Source organism: Diadema antillarum, unplaced genomic scaffold (assembly GCF_040938485.1).
Source record: "Diadema antillarum isolate AM-2024a unplaced genomic scaffold, OU_Dant_1.0 seq00000474_RagTag, whole genome shotgun sequence".
NCBI classification, from domain to species: Eukaryota; Metazoa; Echinodermata; class Echinoidea; order Diadematoida; family Diadematidae; genus Diadema; species Diadema antillarum.
Window position 1 is genome coordinate 568,015 of NW_027271441.1, and position 26,059 is coordinate 594,073.

At 40.0% G+C, this 26,059-nt stretch overlaps 3 protein-coding genes across 3 annotated transcripts; 2 read left to right on the forward strand and 1 right to left on the reverse strand.

The window, feature by feature from the left end:
- The first annotated feature begins 4,062 nt into the window (after positions 1 to 4,062).
- LOC139733400 (putative nuclease HARBI1) lies at positions 4,063 to 5,611 on the forward strand. The gene is made up of 3 exons (XM_071644228.1): positions 4,063 to 4,336; positions 4,449 to 5,024; positions 5,598 to 5,611. The coding sequence occupies exons 1-3, from the start codon at positions 4,063 to 4,065 to the stop codon at positions 5,609 to 5,611; spliced, it is 864 nt and encodes a 287-aa protein (XP_071500329.1).
- A 658-nt stretch (positions 5,612 to 6,269) lies between these two features.
- LOC139733401 (uncharacterized) lies at positions 6,270 to 7,575 on the reverse strand. Its single transcript, XM_071644229.1, has 2 exons — positions 6,961 to 7,575; positions 6,270 to 6,758 (listed from the first exon to the last, which is right to left on the reverse strand). Exons 1-2 carry the CDS (start codon positions 7,573 to 7,575, stop codon positions 6,270 to 6,272), a joined length of 1,104 nt encoding a protein of 367 aa, XP_071500330.1.
- Positions 7,576 to 17,634: 10,059 nt separating this feature from the next.
- LOC139733390 (beta-1,4-galactosyltransferase 6-like) lies at positions 17,635 to 26,059 on the forward strand. The gene is made up of 7 exons (XM_071644220.1): positions 17,635 to 17,829; positions 18,948 to 19,028; positions 19,888 to 20,159; positions 21,894 to 22,010; positions 23,029 to 23,216; positions 23,853 to 24,080; positions 25,115 to 26,059. Exons 1-7 carry the CDS (start codon positions 17,646 to 17,648, stop codon positions 25,278 to 25,280), a joined length of 1,236 nt encoding a protein of 411 aa, XP_071500321.1. The 5' UTR covers positions 17,635 to 17,645; the 3' UTR covers positions 25,281 to 26,059.

Consider the following 26,059-nt stretch of genomic DNA (forward strand, 5'->3'; position numbering starts at 1 on the left):
GTAAGTACATTGTACTAGCAAGGAAGACATGTCAAGGAAAATCCGCCCAAGTATTCTGTATACTAGTAATATAGAGTGTCATTGGCAAATCGTGATCGTGGCATTAGGGTGCAGCGTGGAAAGTTATTATTCCAAAGGTCCCGTAGCTCTGCTCAGCTGTTATTGTTATTCTAAGGTTCTCCGTGTCATTATACTATCTCCATGCATTCTTTTCACATGCATTTATTTCTATATTCCTCGACGTATGAGCATGACACTATAAGATGAACACATTGAAATTTGGAACATAATTATACTGGTTGTGATAAACACACGACACTCTTACACAAGACGATTACCCACCCGTATAGCGATTACAGTAAGCAAATATACAACCAAAAGAGACAGATGATTATATCAGTCTGACGTTGAATATGGTGACATATAGTACCCACCCGTAGCGATTATAGTAATCAAATATACAACCAAAAGAGATAGATGATAATATATCAGTCTGACGTTGAATATGGTGACATAATGTTGGGAGAACAAGGAGTGTGTGTGTGATTCAGTAAGCTGAGTCGTGTGGGGGATCGTATAGTTTTGGTTGAGACCTAATTTCAGGTATCTAACATTTTTTGGTGAGATAATGAGAAACCTCTTATGAAATATGATAGAGCATGTAAATCCATGAGAAATTCAACGTTTATTTGATGAAAATTGGTTTTGAAATGGCTGAGATATCCAAAACAGAGCGAATCTAAAAAAGTGTGGGACCCACATTTTATTACGATCACTTTGTTTTCCTTTGTTTTTGGATGTTTCAGCCATTCCAAACCCGATTTTCATCATTGAAATAAACTTTGAATTCTTCTTAAAATGGTATGTTCTGTACTATTTCATAAGTGTTTTCTTGGTATCTTGCAAAAACTCAAAAGCCCAATTTTTATCTCCACCAATACTGTATATCCCTTTAACCTTACTGGGAGAAAGCTGTATACGGAAAGCCAATTGGCCCAGATGAAGCGTGAATACATAGGTGTCAGCTCTTGGCTCTGAGTAGTCTGGCTGACGATAGATTAAGTCCTGTTACAGTGGTATAATGGTATAGATTATGAACTCCGAAGAAAAGCGGCGTTGCACAAATGTATTCCGTGAAATAAATTGTTTATTATTGACGAAGCTCGGTGCTTTCCGGCTCGTCAAAATGAAATAAAAATCAAGTAGTACAAAAAATGAACAATTCAAAGGGTTACATAAACGAACAGTATTGCTGCAAAAATTACTATCCTACCAAATCACATTGTGGCAGACATACACACAATCATGGAGTTTAAATGGTTAAATAGCACCTGGAAAAGGGGGGGGGGGGTGTGCGGATCGAGCCACCGAGTCCTTCAGTTCACTCGCGTGAAGTTCACAAAGTTGGGGTGTCCAAGGGTCTTACACGCGGGAGAGCGGACGACGGGCAGGTGCGTCACCCTGGAGGACGAGGACGGTGAGTGGGTCCGAAGGCGGGGCTCCGAGACCTGACCAGTGACGAGCGACGCCGACAGATGCCGAATAATGACGAGTGTTTGGCGAGTGGCGTGATGCCGAGTGCCGGGGATGCTGCGTGCTGAATAGCAGCTCGGGATTGATGAGTGCAGGATGTCGCGTTATTCTAGCGATGCGGGCTGGACGTTTGTCGTGAGCTTTGTCGTGAGCTTTGTCGTGAGCTTTGTCGTGAGCTTTGTCGTGAGCTTTGTCATAAGCCCAGCTCATCCCTGAAATAATTAAAATATCGGGTTAAGCAGATAAGGGGTAATTCTATCATTCATACCTTTAGACTTCCCTCTGCCATGTGTCTGCCACTTGTCTGCCACATTCATTTTAACATCAAAAGGTTTATGCCTGTATATATAATTATAATCAATTCAATTACATACTTAACTATTACAACAAATCATCATATCAATTATACATATCATAGCTTCTAAACATTGCAGCTTCATAGGCCAACATATAATTACTCTGTTGAAGCAATGATTTTCTCACATTTTCTCACATTCAAACTGCCTCTTACTATTATTATTCTTACTCCGAAATAATACATATATGCACCCCGCAGGACGGTGATTATCATACCTCTCAAAACATTAATTGCGTATAAACAAAATTAATGGTGGTAGCTCACCATAATGCATTCCTTTTGCCTCACTATAACTTGAAACAAAACCTTATCAGTAATTGGGATGCAATAAGCAACGCACATCCTTCTCATATTACAACAGTTATCTTCTTTACATTATAAATATCTTTCTTCTTGGAATTCATTTTCTATACCAAATATATGTGAAAATTAATTACACTTCTGCTTTCTGGATATTACAATTCTTCAGACTTTCCAGAAGCAAAAAAAAAAAAAAAAAACTTTTACTTAAATAATGCAGGCAGTTAACATTTTCCTCCACTTTGAGTTGGAGATACAAAAATACTTAACAAAATGCAATAAATATAACTACTTACAGTTCATGAAAGGGGTGAGTCGAGCTGGGGAAGTTGGGGGCTTCTCCTGGCCTGTGCTGCCAAAAGTTGCGCTGAAATGGGCTCCTCCTGGCCTGTGCTGCCAGAAGTCACGCTACCTGCAAATCTGTGGTTTTGCCAGCCATGCTAAAACCACCTTGCAAATTATAGGGCGTGCCTCAGCCTCAGTGCCTTCCCAATTCCTTATAGCTACCCACACATAGGAGCCTGGGTTGCAGCTCCTCAGCTCTTGATCCTTCTGCAAGGAGCTCTTGGTATCATCTGTCTACTCTCACACACTCTCTCTCATAACTGGGCACTCTCATACTCACTTGCATACACAAACACAAAAGATTTTGCATCCTACCCATATTAAACCCACCTGTCTGAACTATGCTAAAACCCTGGGCTATGTGTTATTGACCCGCTGGTCAGACTGGTACCTTATCCCATTCCTTATAATAATCCCTAGCTAATGTGTTCAAAATAAAGCTAAGATGTGAGCATGCATGATCCTAATGCAAATGAGAGAAGAAGGGGGGGGGGGGTAAACTGGTCGCATTGTGACATAATCGTCCTTTGATACTAAGAGAAAAGAGAGGATTTCTCCTGTAGCCTGATCAATGTAAAGCTATGTTCACACCGACGCCGAATGTCGCGCTTTAAATCGGCAATCAATTCGGCGTCATTTTTATTTACTTTTCAAAAAATCTCACGATCTCCTCAGATATGATATGCTCTGACAAGCTCTGATACGCTCTGATACGAAGTTCGTTCCCGCTTTGGGCGACAAATTATTTCCCGAATCGCTACGGCTTCTCACGCTTTGATGCCGATTGATCAGGATTTGTTACGCTTTAAATCACGCTTTGATATGCTTTAATACTCTTTGGCAAGCTTTGATGCGGTAATCACGCTTTAATTAACGCTCTGATACGATTATCAAGCTCTCTTGTGCATTGATAGGCTCTGTTAAGCTCTGTTACGCAATGGAAAATTTCGAGATCCCGATTGCATCCCGCCTCTGATCCAGAGCATATATAAAGATGCAGCACATACACGAAATCATTGCATCTTTGGCAGAAGAACAAGATATGGAAGTTCAAGATATACCAGAGTATGAACCATCTTATGAAGCAGATATGACCTTTGTCTCCCTGCTCTATAACTACATCCTAGTCCTTGAGGCGGAGGAGAGAGAGAAAGAACAGCGAAGACAAGAGGAGGTTGAACTGCCTGCAGGAGGGAGAAGACCATTCATCAGGAGCTGCTGGACCAGGCCATGGCTCACCGAAGAAAGAAGACAGCAGGACGGCCAGTACACTGTCTCCTGGACACAATATAACCGAGATTAGAGGACACTGTTGCCTTCAGAAACTTCACCAGAGTGACCCCTGAGGTGTTCGATGAGATCCTGGAGAGAGTGGCAATAGTCATCTAGAAGCAAGAGACTAACTACAGGCACCCTTTGTCAGCTGGCCTCAAACTGGCAATCACCTTGAGACATCTGGCCAATGTGGGGACAACTACAGATCATTGGCATATGGTTTCAGATGTGGTATCTCAACCATATCAAAGATGATTCCAGAAGTGTGCAGGGCCATTGTAGAGGCGTATAAAGATGAGGTCTTCAACATACCTACCACCCCTGAAGCATGGAGCACCCTTGCCCAGCAGTTTGAACAGAGATGGAATGTCCCCCATGCAATTGGTGCCTTGGATGGAAAGCACATAGCCATTAAAAAGCCAGCAAACACAGGCAGTCTCTACCACAACTACAAGGGGTTCTTCTCCATACCACTGCTGGCATTGGTAGATGCAGAGTACAAGTTCATCTGGATTGAGCTGGAAGGTAAAGGACACCTGTCTGACTCCCAGATATTCACAGACTCTGAGCTCTTCGAAAGCCTAGAAGATGGGTCCATAGGGCTGCCCCCCCCCTCCACCATGCCTTCTCCCTGGAGAAAATCAGCCTGATATTCCCTACTTCATCCTGGTTGACGATGCTTTTGCCCTGAAGAGCTACATGATGAAGCCATACAGTAGAAGAGGGATGACAGATGAACAGAGTATCTGCAACTACAGGATTTCAAGGGGGAGAAGAGTGGTGGAGAATGCCTTTGGCATCTTGGCCAACAGGTTCCGGTGCCTGTTGGGAACACTGGAACAGAAGGTAGATAACGTCAGAGATTTGGTGGAGACTGCTGTGGTGCTCCACAACCTGCTGAGGAAGAGGGTGGCGCTGACAGCCAGTGAGGTGGACCACGAAGATGAAGAGCACAACTTCGTTATACCAGGGGCCTGGAGAGATGGACCTCACTGGGAAGATGTTCCGCAACCACCTGCAAGGGGGAACCTCGCCACTGTGGATGCCAGACATCAGAGAGATCATCTCAGAGAATACTTCGTCTCTCCAGCAGTGGGTGCTGTTGACTGGCAACAAAGAATGGCTAGGGTGTATTTCCTGATTGAGTTAAGAAAGGAGTGGCTCAGATATCGTCAGAAGCAGATGATGAAGATAAAAACTTGTGTGTCTGGAAGTAAGAACATTCTCCCATATGCACACTTTCTTTATTTTTAATATAAGTTTGATATAATTTTTGTATTATGTGTACTTGTGAAGATGTTATTATTATTATTATTGATGTTATTGTTGTTGTTATGTATTTCATCTGCTGGTAAATAATGTAAATACAGACTTTATTGATTATTTCCCCATGAAAAATCAGATAATACTACTATTGTAAATCAGGAGTGAAAATTTAAAGAAATCAAGTTGTAGAATATGAAATTTAGATGTGTGCGATAAAAGATCTTTAAAACGCAATTTTTTGTAAATTGATTATTACAAATTATTATTACAAATTGATTTTCTTACTAATTAAAAAGATTAGTAAGAAAATCAATTTTAAATGTGACATAAATAACCCTTATTGTAACAAAGAAAATAAAACAGGAAATAAAATATAAAACATAGAATTAAAAAATGAAATGTAATAAAAAAATAAATAGAAAAAAACTTTGTGAAAAGCTCAGAATATTAAGTTTTCCACAGAGTTTTCTATTTATATTTTTGTTCTATTGCCTTTTCTATTTTATTATCTTTTATACAGGGTGTCCCTGTTAAGCTTTCCTACGCTTTGAGCAAAACTTTGATAAGCTTTGTGACGCTTTGATAAGCTTTAATACGCTCTCCCCGCTTTACGCAATTCGTGACAGTTTAAATTTTTTTGGCGCTCTCGCCGAATGTCTCGAATTGCGCAAAGCTTTCTCACGCTCTATTGCGGTCTTTACGCTTTGATTAAGCTTTAATACGCTTTGTCGCTGCTTTGCTAGCCGATTTAATTCGCCATCAATTCGGCGTCGGTGTGAACTTGGTATGAACGCTACTGCATGGAACAACGTCATTATTCCACAGAGATGGCGCTTTTATAAAGCTGTCTAATAATGGGGTATTTTCTTTTTTAAATTTGTTTTTTTGGGCCTGATGTTACCTTCATAATTTGAGGAGAGGTGGCCCTAGATTACCAAATTGTAAACCATAATCAAAATAACTTATACACTGTATGCATATACAAAATAACAAAATTCATTTCTTACAACAAACTGATTAAATACGAATTAACACAATTCTTAAATCTGTCCATATTTGGAGCTAGGGGAAATAATAGTGGGAAGTGAGTTCCACAGTCGAGTCGTCCTTGGTATGTAAGAAGACTGATGGAGATACGTGTTCGACTTTGGCACAGTAACTCTGTAGGGGTGAGCAGTTGCAGAAGAGCGTGTCAATCGAACACTGCTACAACATAAGCAGTTTTCCACTCTGAAAGCATGGATTTGCTGTTCAAGGATATTTGGAAGAGCTTTGAAAGAACAGGTGCAAGCTCTGGCGCACAGTTCTTAAGTACCGTGGCTGAGATGCCATCTGGGCCAGTAGCCTTGGATGTGTCGAGATTACGGAGTTTCTTGAGAACAACCTTAGGCCAGAATCTGATGGTAGAGATGGTTTCATCAGTTTTTAAGGTCAGATTGGGAGGGACTTTGCCCTTGTTGTCAAGATGAGCATTTGCAGCGAAGGTGTTGTTCAGGAGCTCGGCTTTGTCTGCAGCCTCATTGAAGATCTGTCCATTGCCACTTTTCAATGGAGGAACAGCAGATGTTTTGTTGCTTTCAGTTACAGATTTCACCAGTTTCCACCATTGTTTACTGTTGGCATACTTGAGTTCCTGCTCCAGGTGGCGCGAGAGCTGAATACGAGCTCTGCGTATGATGCGCTGGCATTCAGATTTGGATTTCATGTATAAGATCCATAGTTCACTTGTGCAGGTTTTTTTTTTGCCACTGTTTGTATGCTCTTTGTTTGGTTTTGACAGCATCATGACATCTACCATTGAACCATGGTTTATCCGAGTACTTGTGTTTGGTAGTTCTGAATGGTATGAAAAGGCCCATGGCATCACCAATGTTGTCTTTCACACTGTTCCAGGCAGCATCAGCACTATGTGCCTTTGAAAGGGAGGACCAGTCAGCTTCTGATAGAAAAGAGCGCATACCGTCCCAGTCAGCTTTGTCGTACTGCCAGATTTTGCGCTTGGCAGGTTTGCTTGTAATTGGAAGTCTGTAGTTAGCTACGTCCATAACCACACAGTGGTCAGAGGAGCCAAGGGGGGCATCAACTGATACCACATGGTTGTCAGGGGAAGTAGTTAAGAAGAGGTCCAGTTTGGAGCAGCTTCCATCCTTTCCAATTCTGGTGGGGTCATCTACAAGTTGATGGAGATTGTTGAGTGTAGCAAAGTCGAATGCAGATTCCCCGTAGGCATCCGTCTTTGTGTTTCCCAGCCACTCTTCGTGGTGGGCATTGAGGTCACCCAGAACAATAATTTCAGATCTAGGGTGGAGCTCTTGGATAGTGTCGATGTGGTCTGAGATGACATCATAGATGCTATCGTCAGCAGAGGGTGGTCTATACACACAGAAAATGAATATCATGCGGCCAGGTAGATTAATCTTCTGGCAGATTAATTCATGGTACAGACTTTCATATTGAGGCATTCTTGTGGCAGCGAAGGCATCACTGTAGTACACCATAATTCCACCCCAACTAGAGTTGTCTGGTCGGTCGCGTCTGAGAAAGGAGTAGCCAGGCACAGTGAATAAATCACCATCGATCTTGCTATTCAAGAAGGTTTCTGATACACAAAAGATATGAGGTCGGGATCTAAGGAGAGAAAGCTCCAAAGATTCCCAGTTTGAGAGAAGACCACGTATATTTGTGAAGCCTACAATAAATCTATTCTGGTGCGGACCTGGGTTTGGATGGATATCTCCACAGACGAGTGATATAATCATGAGAGATAACACAAATAAGCTAACAATTCCATAATCTTGGTCATTCGTTCCTGGACCAATATTCATCATCATATAATCAATCCGTTTCGAGGCTTTATCATTTGGTAACGTGACAATAAGAAGTAGATGGAATGGGCAGTCAACCCAGACCAAATATAACCAGGGGCCGGAGCCACTTGCTCCTGGGACTGAAACAGGGTTTCCCCCTTCACAGTCCGTACGGATGGGATGCAAGCTAGGGTTGTCATCCCCGTAGGGAGCCTGGCCGGCTAGAAGCCTGTAAGGCTAGAAGCCTCCCCTCTATTACGGAATAATCGTGAGATACGGTGAAGCGTGGAAACATGCTTGCATTACCAATCGGTTTTGTGGGCCTGTAATCCTTGGCCTCTCCTAAAGCAGGGAGGTGTGAAGAGACCTCCCTGCCTAAAGTGCTTGTTTGGATCACAACGTCTACATGATCAGCCAAAATGTAAGGGCACGATGACGGACCTAAATAAGTAACATGGGATAATCATTTGATTTTGATTGATTGATTAATTTATTTATTACTATTATTATTCTCATTATTATTAGTGGTGGTAGTAGTAGTAGACGTAGTAATAGTAGCATTTGTTGTTGTTTTTTTCTTCCAGAAAGCATTCCAGAAAGCAAAGCGCAATTCCATCGAAGGGTTGCATTTAAAGACATTTATGTTTGTATTTTTTCATTTGGTTCGAAATATAAATTTTGAAGTTTGGTTAAAGGGTTCGTATAGTTTTGGTTGAGACCTAATTTCTCTTTTCTAACATTTTTTTTTTCGGTGAGATTATTAAAATAAAGTGTTAGGAAATATGAAAGAATATGTAATTCCAATAGGAATTCAACGTCTATTTGATCAAAACTGGTTTTGAAATAGCCGAGATATCCCAACAGAGCACTATACCTGATAAAAGGTGGGACCAACAATCAATCAGAACAAAATATGCGATAATCTTGGGGGGGGGGGGGGGGTGGGAGGGAATTGAGGGGGTCAAATAACTCCGGAAAGCAAACAGCGCCTGGAAGTTGTCGTGTGAACGTAACGTTCAAGGTTAGGAAACGTCGAGGTTAGAGCTTGTAGTTAGGGCCAGTGAAGACGCACTCGTAGTTAGCTAACCTCGAGGTTAGCTCGATGTTAAGAGCCACGAGAAATCTTATGGTTAGCGCTTTAACCACGAACCGCAGGGGGTCCCCACTCGTAGTTAAGCACCGTGTGGACACAAAAATCAACGCATTCAAAGGGGCAGGAATTTAACCTTGAGGTTTCGTAACCTCGAGGTTAAGATTCGTCGTGTGGACACACGTCGAAGTTTGGGGGCAAGAGCTTAACCTCAAGGTTTCCTAACCTCGAGGTTAGGGCTTGTAGTCTGAACATGTAAATCAAACCAAAGTCCTACCACATACCGACAAACCATTAGAAAACGTGCAATAGTGTCTTCCTTCACAATACATTTTAAAATAGATAAAATAGATGGGGGGTGTTAAACACTTGTAGAAATGTAGGGACGCCTAATATGTAAGTGACTATGTAAGACACTTTGAAATGTATAAGCATAGGGTCCATGGTATAAGTATCCCAGACTTATCAGGGATTTATTGGATTTACATTCAAACACTTAGAAAATGTGTATTCTGGACAAAATGGTCTGTTAGATTAAGACTTTACATAGTTTTAAGAAATATCCTCGCCTAATCATATTGCTCAAACAAGTTCTTTTTTGTTAAAATGTTAAGTGTGTGTAAGAGACCTTCACCATGAAGTATATGAAAAAGGGTAAGATTAGGCCTATCATCGTTGATTATCATTTTCATACCTGCTAACGAGGAATAGAATAAACTTGCAAAAGATGCTGACATTTGACCCTGAAAAAAACATCATGACGATAACGAAAAATGACCCGTTGCGGAAGGTACCAGAAATAATGTCTTCCAAAATACATTTCAAGTAACGCAATGAGGTGAAGAAAAAAAAAAGTTTATGACAGTAACGTTTCGTTCAGAATGATTCGTTCAAAATGATTTCTTCTCATTCATGACGTCATTCGTGTTAGATATATCACGTTAACGAAGAAACAGTTACGCTATGTTCGGGACATTTCCCCCTTGCAGCGTTCATTTTCTCTGTAAAACGCAATATAAACAGTATTTGATTAACCTTTATGGTCTCACTTCACATCTAGTTAACAAACTGCAACCTGTCATCCAGGCAGATAAGAATAGTCGACAAATATATAAAATTTGACGACATTATATTGGCAGATTCATAATAAAAAAAAAGACGAAACATATTGTTGGTAGTTTTCCCAATTCGAGTGTCTTTTTTTCCCTGTCAGTTTTTCATTTGATTCTGCTGAAATTAGACTTATGGTTATGCATAGCCCAAGTGTGCGGCATCCATCACTGGTCATTATTAATGCTCAAAATAAAGAAAAAATTCCCAATATTCGAATAAGGTTATTGTGGGCTCCTATCTACACGTCGTGTAGGCCTCGAGCTGTTACATGCATGCATCCATAACTAATAACACGACGCATAACACAGATGACTACTTGAGTAACTTGCACAGCAGTTGCAAAAGTGATAGTATAATTGGTAAGAATAATGCTGAAAATACTTATTAATAATAGTGATAAAAACTTTACTTATTTGACCTCCTTGCATGAGAGGGTCTGTCTCTTTCTGCTCCTTACGCGAGATCCTTCCCCAGTTTGGTCTTCCTTGGGCTTGATAGTCAGGCTCTTTCAGGGGAACATCCAAGTCATTTTTCGATTTGATCTCCCCAGCGGGCTGGAGGACGTCCTGGTGGACTTTTTATGATGCAGTTTATGCTGCTTTACTTTATGACGTATATAAGCTTACCTGGGGCTATCTTCCATGAAGATGGTCCCTTCATTTCCACTGTATCTTTTTGTTTTCTCTCTCTAAAACTTTATTTGAAGCGATCCCTCTCACAATGTACCCTTCAATTTAACATTGCTTCATATGTTCCTCTTCTGTTTCCTTCAAGATACCCCATAGTGTTCATTGACGCAAAGGGACAATCATAAAATTCGTGAGTTCTTTTGTTCTGCAGACAGAAACTGAACTGAACTGAACCATTCGTTTGTTTGTTTCTTTCTTTTTAATGCAATATACGACGTACCAGGACGTGCATGCACGATTAGAAAACACCATTCCTTATCTACAATGATTTATGATACCTTCTGTGCATATTTGTTTATGAGACAGATGACTCATAAATCAATAAATCATTACAATATTCCCTGCCTGTAAGTATACAGACTGTATTAACAGATGCTCAACACACACATAGCACACACCCACACATTCACACGCACACAAATAAAGTCATAAATATGATGCAAATATGTCGGGTTAAACTTCAGAAGTTTGATAGATTATCTCGTCATGTACATCGGTCATTATCTACAGCTAGTCAGCAAACTTTGGTAGATGATATGGAACGTGTCCAACACGTCGACCAACATTTTTCATTGTCACTATGGCCCGAATTCACGAAGGTGGTACAAATGAAACCATGGTTTAAACCGTGGACAAAAACCATGGAGCGCCGAGTGTCGCATGGAATATTTCGTTACGAAATCAGTCTTTTTGTCGATGAAAATAATGATTATTTTGTAACGAAATGAAAACATTTTGTAACTAAATAAACATTTCGTCCAGGAATTCCAAAATGATGATTTTGTTAGCAAAACGGTCATTTTGTCTACAAAATGACCAATTTCGTAACGAAATATTCCGTGGGACACTTGGCGCTCCATGGTTTTTGTCCATGGTTTAAACCATGGTTTCATTTGTACCACCTTCGTGAATTCGGGCCCCTAGGTCATCTGTTCATCAAGGGCAGCTCGAATGAAGCTATAGAGCTTCCGCAGTTTGGTTTTCCAGTCAAGTTCCCCTGATTACCAATTAGGACGGTTTATGTAATCCAGGCATTTCAATATCATTTTACAGCCGACGGTCAATAAGTAGATAGAGAAATGAAATCATGTTGCAGTTGTGTGACTAATATACTGCCACTACTATACTGCTGCTGCTGCTACTACTACTACTACTACTACTACTACTACTATACACTACTACTACTTCTACTACTAATAATAATTGCTACTACTATTACTGTATTACTACGACTACTACTACCACTCCCTACATACTATACTACTACTATACCATTACTATTACTACTATTACTACTACTACTAACTACGCGCACATTTTTATAACAGTGGGCCTATTTAGAAATGCATGAGAATTTTGGGAACCACTAAAACGCCTCAGTTGGAAAGACGATAATATTTGCTAGATATTGTGATTCGGAATAGCAATTGTATTTTATTTCTAATTGTGTTTGCTATTATTCATGCAATATGTTATTATTTTTTTTTACAGCTCTCATGCTATCATTATTCATCGATAATGATAATACTTCATGAAAATGAAACAATCAACAGGCTGGTGATCAAAGTAATTGTGCAATGGCTTCATCATCACTGTTGATCATATTTGTTTTTATCTTAATCACTATTGTGCTATTATTGTCACTATCATTATTGTATTCATGAATAAGAATCATGATAATTCATATTATTATAACTTGACGATGGAGATATGATAACTGTAGCTGTCAAATATAGTAGTTATTCTCATTATTGCCATCATTACGACTATATCACATGGCCACAATACTGCCATAATGGATAACCAATTCAGTGTGGCTGTTACGTTAAATTCCCTTTTCCCATTGCTCGTGCGCCACAATATATAAATGAAATTTATATGGTTGACTACGTCAAATCGCTGTGCCATTCACCGAAGAATTAAAGGGATGGAACAATATTAGTGGAGATGAGAATTGGGCTTTTAACCTTTTTGCAAGATATATCAAGAAAACACTTATGAAATAGAACAGAGCATACCATTTTAAGACGAACTCAAAGTTTGTTTGATGAAAATCGGGTCTGGAATGGCTGAAATATAAAAAAAACAACGTAAAACAAAGCGATTGTGATAAAAGTTGGGACGCACATTTTATTAGGATAGCTCTGTTTTGGATATCTCAGCCATTTCAAAACCAATTCTTATCAAATAAACGTTGAATTCCTCATGTAATTACATGCTCTTTCATATTTCATAAGAGGTTTCTCATTATCTCACAAAAAAAAAACCATGTTAGAAACCTGAAGTTAGGTCTCAACTAAAACTATACGATCCCTTTAACACCATTCTGAAAGTTCCATGTTGCCGTTGTTGCTGTACGCCGGCCACCATCATCGATGAAGGCAACCCAGTTACCACCTCATTGCGAATATTGTGTGCTGAAATTCAAAGAACGTATGTAAACATTCGTTTGGAAAGAAAGGGGCGAATTCATGAATTAAATCTGCTGATATTATAGAAAAAATATTCGTACTGGCAATTCGATATAACAAATAGCCCCAACGTCCCGCACACCTCCCCATCCTCCCCCCCCCCAAAAAAAAGAGACGCCTACACACATCAAAATAATCAGGGTGACAATACCGATCAATGAACTAGTTTCGCTTTGCGTAACTAAAAAAAAAGAGCAGTGACGATATCAACTAATTAAACAAAGTGAATGTTTAGCATGCTGTCCACACATCAACTGCCAAATCAAGGCCGTAGATTTTCAAAGTGTTACTTCCTTGCTCATTGTGTTCCACGACAGGATACTGTAGTACGAAAACAGGACATGACTTCAACAACCTCGATACATTGCCATAAAATGACAGTATGGTAGTTCTGGACAATGTTTCAGATACCTAGCAGCACTTACAGGCTCTTTGCAACGCAGGGATCACCCCCTACATGCCCTAAGTATTAGACAGGTAAGGGGTGGGAGATGCGAAAGATAGTGTATATAGGTCAGCTTTTAACTGACGACCTTCACGCGTGTATGCTTATGTATATGACATTGTGTCTGTGTGTGTGCAGGGATGCTAAGTTCAAAAAAAAATTTATGAGTGAGATTTTCATATGACTCGCATCTCGGCATGCTAATGTGCGCGCGAGCGAGGGTGTGGGAGGGGGTTTTCCCCCCTGTGGCCTCCCACGGTAGGGAGCTTTTTCAATTTTTAGCTCCTAATGGTGCGATCAGGTGCAGCTATACTTAAAGTGATTATTTTTAACTTATTTTGAAAGACAAAAGGGAAACATATACCTTCATTTGCAACTATCACTTTAATCTTTTGAGCTATGCTCATTACTATACCGGTAGGCCCAAGTTGCAGACTTCGCTTGATGCGTGAGAAAAATGGGTGCCATGCGTGAGATCGTGAGATGGCCCCTAAATGCTTGAGTCTCACGCAGAATGCTTGAGTCTCACACAGAATGCGTGAGACTTGGTAGCTCTGTCAGTGTGTCCGTGTCTGTGCATCTATATACAGTTTATAGATTTGTGTTTATGTATGTACGATTATGTATGTATGTAGGCCTATGTGATATGTATGTATGTATAGGTCCTATGCAGGCCGTATATCCACGTTAATCATCATGAACGCATCATTATGAACGTATTATAAGCGTATCTCTCTGATCTCTAAGTCTATATTTTGGTGGAGTCAATGTAAAGATAACAGCAATATACCTACTAGTCTAAATCTTACTCTCGCATAATGTTTGTTATGGTCTTTTCTTGGTGATTGCCTCTATGAAAATGAAAGGCAAACATGATGCATTTAAAATCAACGTAGCTATATCATTTATATAAGATTCAGTGTTATACACCATAATAAATATACTCTGAACATTTCGTCGACGAAATGACTGATTTCGTAACGAAATAGGCCATGCGACACTTGGCGCCCCATACAATACTACGGTCTTTGTCCATGAACCATGGTTTCAATCGTACCGACTTCTTGAATTTGGGCCTTAAGCATGTATTCAAACGCCTCCGGGAAATGGCTTATACCTACTATCACTTTCTTTTTCTTTGTTCTAAACACGCAGACCAGACGAGCCCGATGGCTTTATGAATAACTTCCTCTGTGCTCCACATACTCAGCGTTCACAACACAGAGACAGTATGACGCGTTAAACCTGCCCTTTTAGAACTGCGCTGCATTAAGGGGCATTGTAGTTCATTTACAGGTCTGCCATGTGTGCGGTTCCACTTTACGATTATATAAGAAAAGCTGTTGTGATAAATTGCATATCACACATCTTACACACAAGTCAAAATGGGACAAATTGTGTCTCGAACTTTATATCATTCACAAAAAGAAACCGTGAGCCACACCAACACGCACGCACACACTCATACTCGATAAAAAGTACGTAGGGGCCTAATGATTGCATTTTGACTATACCACCAAAATAAAACTAATACAGAATGCATGCATATATGCCTGGTTTACATGGGATCATTATTCATAACGGTATAAGGTTATTTTCAGACAAGCTATACACAACAATGCACAAAATTTTCAGACTTTCGCAGTTGAACATTAGTAAGCATTTGGTTATACTGGGTATTTAGACTTTCAGATTTTTTAGCAATTGGGATAAGGACGGGCATGTTTCCAAAATCACCGTGAACTAGGGTGATGACATACAGCTTCACATAAGAATGCTTGATTCGGTGCTCAACGACGCAGAACAAAAGAAAAAGGTGTGCATATATTCTACAAAGATGAAATTGTTACGCAAGTGATACTGTAATAGAATTACATTGCTATACATTACTGGAATATCCCTAAGCCTCTTCGAGTCATCATCATTGTTCACTGTACACGTTTGGTTTGGGCTCTTCAGAGTTTTGGTGTATCTGCCAAAGAACCACAATAAATCCCACAAATCTATAGGGCCCACGTGGCACTATCGATTTATGTATACTTGATGGTGTGAAACTAAATAAATCGTCTGGAAAGCCCTTACCAAGAAAGCATTCATGAGTACAGTGTCAGACTATACATGACCTGTGAAGAAAACGCACCGACGCTATACTTAGTACCAGGAGAATTGGACTCAAAGCACGGTTATAGGGGTATTACAGCATTCTGACGACAAAGTCGTTTGTTGTGCGGGTAGGCTATACTGGTATTGTAGATAGCGTACACAATATGATACTGTACCATGGGTAATGTTAACTATAATGCACTTACTGAAATGCAGTGATAGTGGCAATTACAGTGGCGGATCCAGGGAGGACCGCAACCGGCGCACGCCCCCCCCCCCCTTTTATTTTTTGTTGAAACAAAAGAAATAAAAGAAAAAATGGGGGAGGGGTGCGTGCGCCCCCTTTAATTTTGTAAACGCGCCCCCTCTTTACGGAATTCCTGGATCCGCCCCTGAATTATATCCATCACTACGGGCATTTGCCTTCCGTTGTGGGGTCCAGTGATCAAGGACAGCGTTGCAAGCCTTGTGGTGATAATGTTGAAAACGAAATGCCGGTGAAAAATCAGTAATGTGCTAACAATGTATTTACCGTCATTTATGTAAGCGCACCATCATGCTTTGATTATGTCTGCAGTTCTTTCAATGAAAGTTCTACTCCGCTGATTTAGATTAGCACCTATCGAGGCCTATTGTAGGCCCACTTCATTTTGCTAAACATTTTATTATGTTGTTTTGTTTTACATTGTAATTGATAATGTTTTCACTAATCGGACATTACAAAAAAAAACAAACAATCGAGAAGTCCATTCATAATGGGTCCCACTCACAAGCTCTGCTTCTTGGGGACTCATATCCATTACTTTGCCTCATATTCTTTCATTACTGTGACTAGGCCCTATGTTTGGTTTTCAATAAATTGAATTGAATTGAAAAAAAAAAACAATTATTGAAACAAAGAAAGAACAAAGAACAAGAACAACAACAACAAAGTCCTTTTTGCAATCAGCTAATATGTACATTTTGGAAAAAATAACTTTTTACCCCAATTCCTTTTTGCAATCAGCTAATATACATTTGGGGAAAAATAACTTTTCCCCCAATTGGTTAGCCATCAAGGTGTCGTCAAATTGTCCAGAAATGTACACAATGAGATGGCCATACGAAGTCAGTTTCACGGGAAGTTGGTCCCGAACTTGCTTAAAAGCCACTCATCAACAGCTGCCGAAACAAATGAAATGAACACATAAGATTGCAGGAGGCTACACGAAGATGTAAATCTGTATTATAATGTGGACTATTGTCATTGTAAGGTCTTCGTGCCTTTGGGGGGCTTACCTAAGATTTTGCCGCCGCTCACGAAGTTGCTGCTGGAGCCTGAAGGAAACACTGTGACTGGTGGTCATACGATGTCCTTGCCAATGCCAAAAGTTAATACGGTCAGACTGCCGAATTTGAATAATAGCGTGTGTCCTCCAATCTTTCCTCAATTTCGGGACAGTGTGACGCCTGCATTATGTATAAGTTTGCCTGACGTAGCATTGAATGGGATTCCTGTTCAAACGAAACATGAATTTGGGCAGATCAGTGGACCAGAGAAGCCCCTCAATCAACACGTGGGGAAGCATCCGTGAATACGGTGAAAAAAATATTTCTATTAAATTACATTGTTAATTTGATGTTGCTGTCAGGTGCAAGTGCTGACAAGCATGCTATTTTTAAAGCTTGCACAGTATTAATAATCATTGAATCGCAGATGCTTTAATCAGGGAATTCAAAAGCAAACGTGTCTGATATGGGAATGACCTTTTTTTCTGCTCATGCGCAAAGCAGAACTACGAAATGGAACATTATCAATCTTTACACACAATCATGTCGTTTTCTCATTTGCAGCCTCCAAACCTAGCTCTATGCAGTTGATCTTTGGAGGACGTGGACCACGTCGCGGCAAATCAGGTGAAAAGCTGCGACAGTCAGGCGACGACAGAGGGCGCAATACCACATCGAATCAGACCTCGACACCATCTGCGACAAAGAGTGGTAACTCTTCAAGCCCCGACACTCCTACAGTCTCCGAAGTAACAGGGAATCATGGTAACTTTTAGAATATATTAAGGCTCAGGTTGTGATGATTGCGTCAGATATAACTCCAGCAGTGATTTTAATAGTTCATCTGAGCTTATGATAATAGCAACAAAAAATAGCCCGGACAGAGAAAGCAATGCTGGTCATCATAAATTCCCCGATAAGTGGATACCATTCCATCATTACGCTGATTCTTTTCTATCTCCATTTCCAAACAACATGTAAATATTGCAACCGTCAAAATAATGATACATTTCACCTGTCGTAACATATATTACAATTTGTACGTATCACTGTATGATTAAGAGAGGTTTTTTTTTTTTTTTTTTTTTTTTTTTTCCGGTCACACCAAGTGGTATGACAAGAATGATGACTACAGTGTTCATTACTCGGCTTTGATATTTATACACGTCGAACGGACTGAGACAAACTGAAGATATTAATAAGTGACTGGTATACTTGTCGGAAAATCATCATGGAGAGGTGTCACGGTAAACTATTTTTTTTTTTTGAATTTGCGTTATCCCATTCTCTTGAGCTTTCAGCACGAATGACAAAAGAACTGCAGCCGCATTATCAAAACGATTTTATTGGAACTAAGATGTGTGAATATTGCATTGTGTAGCCTGAGCAGACGGCAGCAGCTTAGCAATGTGTTGTTGTTGTTTTGTAGAAAGAAAGAAGAGAGAGAAAATGGGGCCCTATACAAATAATTTGCCCCAGACAGCACTTAACATAAACAGACATTATAAATCTTAGAAAAATATACACATTATTAATGTACCAAGTCTCCACGAGGGAGCTCATATCGTCTCCACGAGGGAGCTCATATTGTCTCCACAAAGGAGCTCATTAAGTCTCCACGGGGGAGCTCATATTGTCTCCACAAAGGAGCTAATTAGGTCTCCACGATGGAGCTCATATATGTGTACCTGGTGCTGCCTGTTCGCTAGTGAAATTTCCGATGAACATTTCACCCATATAAATAGGGACTTTACAGTTACAGATTGACATTACGCTCACGCTTCTACTTTGTACGAATCATCAAACACTGGACGAGTCTTCTCGATATATTCATTATGTTTAAGTATGTCGACTATCTTTTTTTTCTTTTCTTTTTTTTTTAGCAGGTAATATTTCGACCAAACCAAACCAAGTGTCTCATCCCAAAGAAAAGTGCCAAAAATCGTCAAGTCTTCCCCATAATGGTAAGCTAGATCGTTGTGGTTTTTATTGCATTTGCGTAGGTCAAACACTACTTTCGAAGAATTTTTTCTTTCAGGTGTGTGTGTGACTAGTGTGTGTGTGTGTGTGTGTGTGTGTGTGTTGTTGTTTCTGGGCAATTACAGTTAATCATTGTTAACGATGACGATAGTTGGATGTTTGCCATACAATGATATTACTTGCAACATTATACACTCGCGCATTTTTTGTCTTGTAGTCTGATATGTGCAATTTTGATCACATTCTTTTTTCGAAAAAAAATGTTATGGATAGGAAGAGGTTGAACATTGAACATTCTTCATCTAATTTCTTTTGACATTTCAAATTATTTGTATAAAATTCTTGATTTTGGTCATCCCTGTACGTCAGCTGTAATTCTACCGTGTGAAACTTTCTTTTACCAACATCATATTGTTTGGCAATTTGTAATACACAGATGTTGTGCTTGGAAATGAAAATGAAAATAAAAGAACGTTTGCTTTCATTTGCGAAACGCACAATTATTACAAAATATAAATGAGTGAATGAATGAATGAATGAATGAATGAGTGGGGTGAGTGAGTGAGTGAATGAGTAAATGAATGAGTGAATGAATGAATGAATGAATGAATGGATGAATGAATGAATGGAGTGAGTGAGTGAATGAGTAAATGAATGAGTTAATGAATGAATGAATGAATGAATGAATGAATGAATGAATGAGTGAATGAATGAATGAATGAATGGAGTGAGTGAGTGAATGAGTAAATGAATGAGTGAATGAGTGAATGAATGAATGGATGGATGAATGAATGAATGGGTGAATAAATAAATGAGTTCATGATTCATTCATTCATTTGGCAGAAGCGGTAATACAACCCAGAAAGGAACCAATATCATTATTAAAGGTCCGGGCAGAGCTGTTAGGGTCACTGAGCGACAGGGTACAGAAGTCCGTCGCTACAGCGAACGAGCAGCTCCCCACCATCCTCACGAAGCGGCGCACGATGACGGAAGAGGCCCAGACCATCGACGGCTTGCTGACGGATCTACAGCTCTCGCTTGACGTCAGGGAAGGTTACAAATACTTGCCAGGAGGCCACTGGATCCCAACCTCGTGTCAGGCACGCTGGAAGGTGGGTTCTCCTCCGAGGTACTCCCCGGGCAGGGGCGGATCAGGGAGGTGGGATACAGGAGTTCTGTAAAAGGGGGGGGGGGGGGCGCAACTAATATTTCTGGTGCCACTTCCGGGTTTCATTTCACTTTTTTTTCTTTTGTTTTTAAGGATGAATAAAAGGGGCGTGCGCCTCTTGCGCCCCCCTCTGGATCCACCATTGCCGGGGTTAGTGAACGAGCGCCAGTATGATATACCAAGAGACAACAGATCATGACTCAGTTGTAGATCCATTCATGTCCAATAGTTACTATAGAGCTGATGAGAGTAAAATGCATCAACACTGATTTCTTCACTTTAAAAACATCCGGGTCAGAACTGACCCGGAAAAGGGTCCGTTGGGGTCACACTCCATTCCAGGTCAAAAGTGACTTGGAGTTTGGTCATGACGACCTGGAATGGGGTCACCCTGACCCAATTCATGACTCTGAATGGGGTCATATCTGACCCCATTCCTTGTCATTTCTGACCCGGAACGGAATGTGGTCCCAACAGACCCTTTCCGGGTCAAACTGACCCGGATGTTTTTAGATTGTTTGCTTTCACGTAAAAAGAGTATCATCTTCCATTTCACACCCTGTCGAAGAACACAGATAACGTGATGCTTAGGTTTGGAGAAGCTGTAGAATACTACACAAAAGTATTTTTGTGCAGTGTAGACCTATTATTATACATTTCAACTGTTTTCTTCTCATTCACTTTGCTTTCTATTATTCCCTTCCATTCGCCGTCAAAGAGAAGAGAAAGCAACGTGATGCCTGAATTTGGAACTTAATGAGAGTATTTTAGTAGTAGCCATGTGATAAAATAATCATGAGCGCACATACTTGAGCAGGATTCGAACCTACGACCTCCTGATCTCCGGACAGGCGTCATCCCCACTATAGACCACCGAGATTCCGCCCGACAGCAGGATTAAGTTGGTTCTAATCCTTATAGCATGCAGCGGGTACTGCGTAATTAATCAAATTCATGAAATTCTTCCGTCGAGATGTTTTCATTGCAACTGATTGACAAATTGCCCTACATCGACTTAATTTCATAAATTTGAATAATTACGCACTACCCGCTGGATTAGAACCAACACTTTGCTGTCGGACGGAAGCTCGGTGGTCTAGTAGAGATGACGCCTGTCCGGAGATCAGGAGGTCGTAGGTTCCAATCCTGCTCGAGTACGTACGCCCGTGATTTTTAAAAAAATCATGGCTACTACGAAAACACTGATCAATTCAGTGCTTATTTACGTCGATGCTGGGCAATTATTTGTCAATCAGTTGCAATGAAAACATCTCGACGGAAGAATTTCATGATTTTGATTAATGAGAGTAAATAATCCTTCCCTCAACGACAAAACACTATTGTAGGACTTCTCTCTTTTTTCGCAGACATGTGTAGCTGAAAAAAGTGAAAACAAAACATGAAGATAATTCAAATAAAAAACAAAAGAATTGTTTTTCACTCTCTGCACACGCATATATCCCATCACCTAAATAATGCATAAGTGTGTATTTATAAGTACTCAAAGGATGATTATACATGCATAAGAAATGGATGCGTGCTTAGATAGTACGCTTGCTTGATATTATCATATCTATCTATTTAGTCGTCTATCTTTTTATCTTTTAATCAATGAACACCATACCTTTCTCTCTATGTATTAATAAGTTCATATCATAATCAATCATTCTTAATGCAGGTAGCCATTATCATCCCGTTCCGAGATCGGTTTCAGCATCTACCAATTTTTCTGCGACACATAGTTCCTCTCTTACAACGACAGCAGCTAGAATTCTCCATTTTTGTGACGGAGCAAGTAAGTATAGTAATGTGGTAACGATAGCGAAGCTGTGATGTAAATAACGATGGTAATAATTTGCTATCGGGCCTAAGAGTTATTGTTTGCAGGGCGGTGACATGGCTTTGTGTGGTCGGTAGCGCGTCCGCCTCCCAGTCTCAATGACCCGGGTTCTGAATGACCCGGGTTTTAAATGACCCGGGTTCTAAATGACCCGGGTTTTAAATGACCCGGGTTCTAAATGACCCGGGTTCTAAATGACCCTGGTCCTATTCACGAGTCTAGTCTGAGCAACGTCCGCTACAACAATTGAGGGACATTATTTAGCTGCTGCTGCCTCATAAGCAAGAAGAAGAAGAAGCAACGTCCGCTCTGTAGTAAAACACTCTATCCCTCGGATATATATCCCATGCATGAGGGAATCATGACTCATGCAAATCAAATTTTTGCACTTCATTCATTCATCGAGAAGAGCAGCTAGGGTGCTAACTCGGAAGGAGTGGTCTCCCTACCTACCTATACACAAGAAAACCAGGGGAGCGATGTCGAGCCCTCGGGATTCGTCCCAGATGACTTAGCAATAGTCAGCAAACGGTATCAACCAGGCATACTGTGCACCATACAATGAAGAAGATGAAGAAGAAGAAGAAGAAGAAGAAGAAGAAGAAGAAGAAGAAGAAGAAGAAAGTGCGGCAAGAGTATTAGGAAAAGTGAAAATGGAGATGGTGTAACTAATGATAACAGTAATAAGGCCATAGGCAGTTTAAAAATTATTCTGATTCAAATGAAATTAATAGTGATGCTACCACCCCTACAAGACTATACACACTAGTTTACTAATGACTATAATGATGATGATAATGATAACAATAGTGGCAAAGTCTTCCCTTTGTACTGTTTGGCATGGCGTAAGCCTTTTCATGAACTAAAACCTCAGATACGAAGCAAAATACGTTCAGGGAAAAACTATCCAAAAGCAATCAAGATGCTATGACTCAAAATGATGATTTTTTTTTTCTGTTCTGTCTGCATGCAGAATAACAACCTCCGCTTTAATCGTGCGATGTTGATGAACGTGGGGTTTGTCGAGGCGCTCAACTTCACTGCCTACGACTGCGTAATATTTCATGACGTCGATCATATCGCCCTCAACGCCAACAACTATCTAGGCTGTGATGACATGCCGAGGCATTTTATATCTGGGGAAGCAATGTGGGGTTACAAGTGAGTATTTCAATGTCAAATGATTACAGAGTAATGATTTATGTTAATTATTCATCTATAAGTAACGCATCGCCGCAAATGAGTCTGCCGAACAACATCCGTTTAAACGGGTCTTCTAAATCCATCAGATTTGGGGTTTTAGAATGATACATGATTTTCCCGACCAGAAAGCCGGAACCTGATTGTTATACATATTCGTGTTTGAGAACATAACACGTGATCACCCATTGTTGATTGATGTTTGAACAAACCCATGCAATGTTTATTGTAATCAATATGCAGGAAATTTTTCCTCACACATCATACTGTATCGTGTAGTACAAGTCGATTATGTCAATAATAACGCCATTAGAATTGTATGTGCTTTCTGCATTTACATTCTGTTTGCCTCACACACAAACAGCACACGTCGAACTGTTTCAAATAAGATTATGAATGTATAATGGCTTCATAATAATGCCGAAGTAGTGGCAATCTTCGTTACACCACCCATGGTTAAAAAACAAAACCATCAAAATCCATTCTCTAGCGTAAACTTGCACACACCGTTAAGTAGACGTGTCCATGATGTGAATAGTCTCATTCCAATGAGTTTACGGATTATCTTTTTTTTTTCTATTACCACTTCAATGCTAGAATATTATATGAAGCGCTGTTTGGCGGTGTCACCGGACTGACGACAAAACAGATGCGCGCCATCAACGGCTTGCCGAACGTCTACTGGGGATGGGGTGGAGAAGACGACGAATTCGCCCAGCGGGTGAAATCTCACAACTTTCACAGGACGCGTCCGACGGGCGAAATCGGCTATTTCGACACAATCAACCATCGCAGTGTGAGTGGGACCAATGCCAACGTAGCAAGGTAACGGGTTAACCTTATCTGTGCAAATTCAATTCATTTCAATTCATTTCAATTTAATTCAATTCAATTCAATTCAATATCTTTCATTTATTTTCATACTTCTCATATATGAATATTACATCAGATATAATAATACAAGTTTTTCATCTTACAATGTGCAAAAACAAACAATATACATGGTAATAACACAGCAATTGTAATGATAACTGATCGAAATTGAAATGGAGTTGAACAAAGAGAAGTATGACGGGACCTACTTGAAAGCAAGCAGTTTGTCTGGCTGTATAAGCCCCGAGTAATCAGTGTGTGTGAAAAAGAAAAGGAGAACCGATAGAAAATTAGACCAGGCGATTTAATGAGTCAAATATGCACAAATTGTGCACATATACCTTTAGGCAAGAAGTCCATGTGTTACACATAGCGTTCAGCAAGGTTTATGGCATTAACCCTGTCTTCTGAGGGAGTGAATATCAGGGCGCGTGAATACGCAAAACCTTATACCATCAGTTTCTATTTATATCACACGAAGAAAAAATACATTGATACAATGTCCAAGAACTGCACTAATGAAGTCATGGAGGATTTTGCATGGCCATGGATTGTTGATATGTCGTTATTGTAAATAGCTGTTTAATACGTCTAGTACGTATTCAGTATTTTCATGTATTTCCTTTCACTTAAACTTACACAAAATTTTTAATTAAAACCACCCAATGGGAGCTTTTCGAATTCGAATTTTTTTTTTGCCGCAAGATAACTGAACAAAAAGGGTAAAAGAAACTGTGACAGCAACAACCATGATTCGGCTAGTTAACAATGCTTTAGTCAGATCTAACCACACCCTGAAATGAAAGTGATAAATTCGTCACGCTTTGTTATTCATTCGTATATTTTCTCTTGTGTTTTCGTTATAAAAATCAGTCTATAGAATACTTTGATCGCACGGAGTTTTGTCTTGCTTGATGACATGATGGAATTTTTAATGATCGTTCAGTTTTCTTTCCACCCCTTTCCCTTTCCCGCACAATCCCTAGATTTTGTCTTTTAAAACATCAACACGAGAGGGCCACATCAGACGGGCTAAGTAATCTCGCGTACCAGCCGCCGGTTATAACACTCAACCCTTTGTACACGAACATTTCTGTGAATATTCCCCGCTTGCCGTGGAATAATCGCTGGACACGATGTCCAGGAAGCTGAAGGTGGATCTATTAAAAAACAACAACAACAATTAAAAGAAAGCACTTGAGAAGTTGGTGTCGGAGGTCACGTATCAGAGGTCAAGGGTCAGTCGAGGACATCGATGACCTCACTGCAAGGCTTCCTCAATAATCCTCCAATCTTTATGACGAAAACTGCAATCATCTCACATAATGGAGAGGGACACTCCGTAGGAATATCATCAGTGATTTTTTTTTATTAAAGAAGTCGAGTTCATTACTGTAAAAGGGGACACTTTTTGCTGTGTGGAAAGTTTCGCGCATTTCGCACAACCAGAGACTAACGCAAAAATAAAAGCATGCGAATATGTTTGCTTGCCTTACTTATCCTAAATGATGTCTAGATTCCGTGGAATTAAAACACGCAAAATTCATCTCAACCGGCTGAGCGCGAAAAATTACCCGTGCAAAAATATCCACTTTTACAGTAATATCTAAAGCTCTGTCCGTATCCAAAGACAACGTTATTATACGTATTCTTGAAAGAGAAGGTGAACTTAAGTAATTGTTGGACTATGGCGTTTTTTTGAAATCAGTTTAGGGTCCAATTAAGTGTTAGGATTCCATACACGCCATATGATTTTCAACATGCGCTCATTTTCTTTTTCTGAAATATGTGAATATGTTCATATTTACATAAGGCTTTTTTTTTTGAATAGCTTGCATGTGCATGGCTTAATTGGTGTTAGGTGGTATCCACTAAAATGCCTCTGGTGCCATCTTCGTTCAAAATATTGAAATTCATTTCACATTTTCTTT

Coding starts and splice junctions, on each gene's coding strand:
- LOC139733400 (XM_071644228.1), top strand. CDS start 4,063: ATGATTCCAGAAGTGTGCAGGGCCATTGTAGAGGCGTATAAAGATGAG. Junction 4,337..4,448: donor CATCTGGATTGAGCTGGAAG/GTAAAGGACACC, acceptor TTCTCCCTGGAG/AAAATCAGCCTGATATTCCC.
- LOC139733401 (XM_071644229.1), bottom strand. CDS start 7,575: ATGGTGTACTACAGTGATGCCTTCGCTGCCACAAGAATGCCTCAATAT. Junction 6,759..6,960: donor CTGATGCTGCCTGGAACAGT/GTGAAAGACAAC, acceptor TCTGAATGCCAG/CGCATCATACGCAGAGCTCG.
- LOC139733390 (XM_071644220.1), top strand. CDS start 17,646: ATGCAGTTGATCTTTGGAGGACGTGGACCACGTCGCGGCAAATCAGGT. Junction 19,029..19,887: donor GTCAAGTCTTCCCCATAATG/GTAAGCTAGATC, acceptor TTCATTTGGCAG/AAGCGGTAATACAACCCAGA. Junction 20,160..21,893: donor CGTGTCAGGCACGCTGGAAG/GTGGGTTCTCCT, acceptor TTCTTAATGCAG/GTAGCCATTATCATCCCGTT.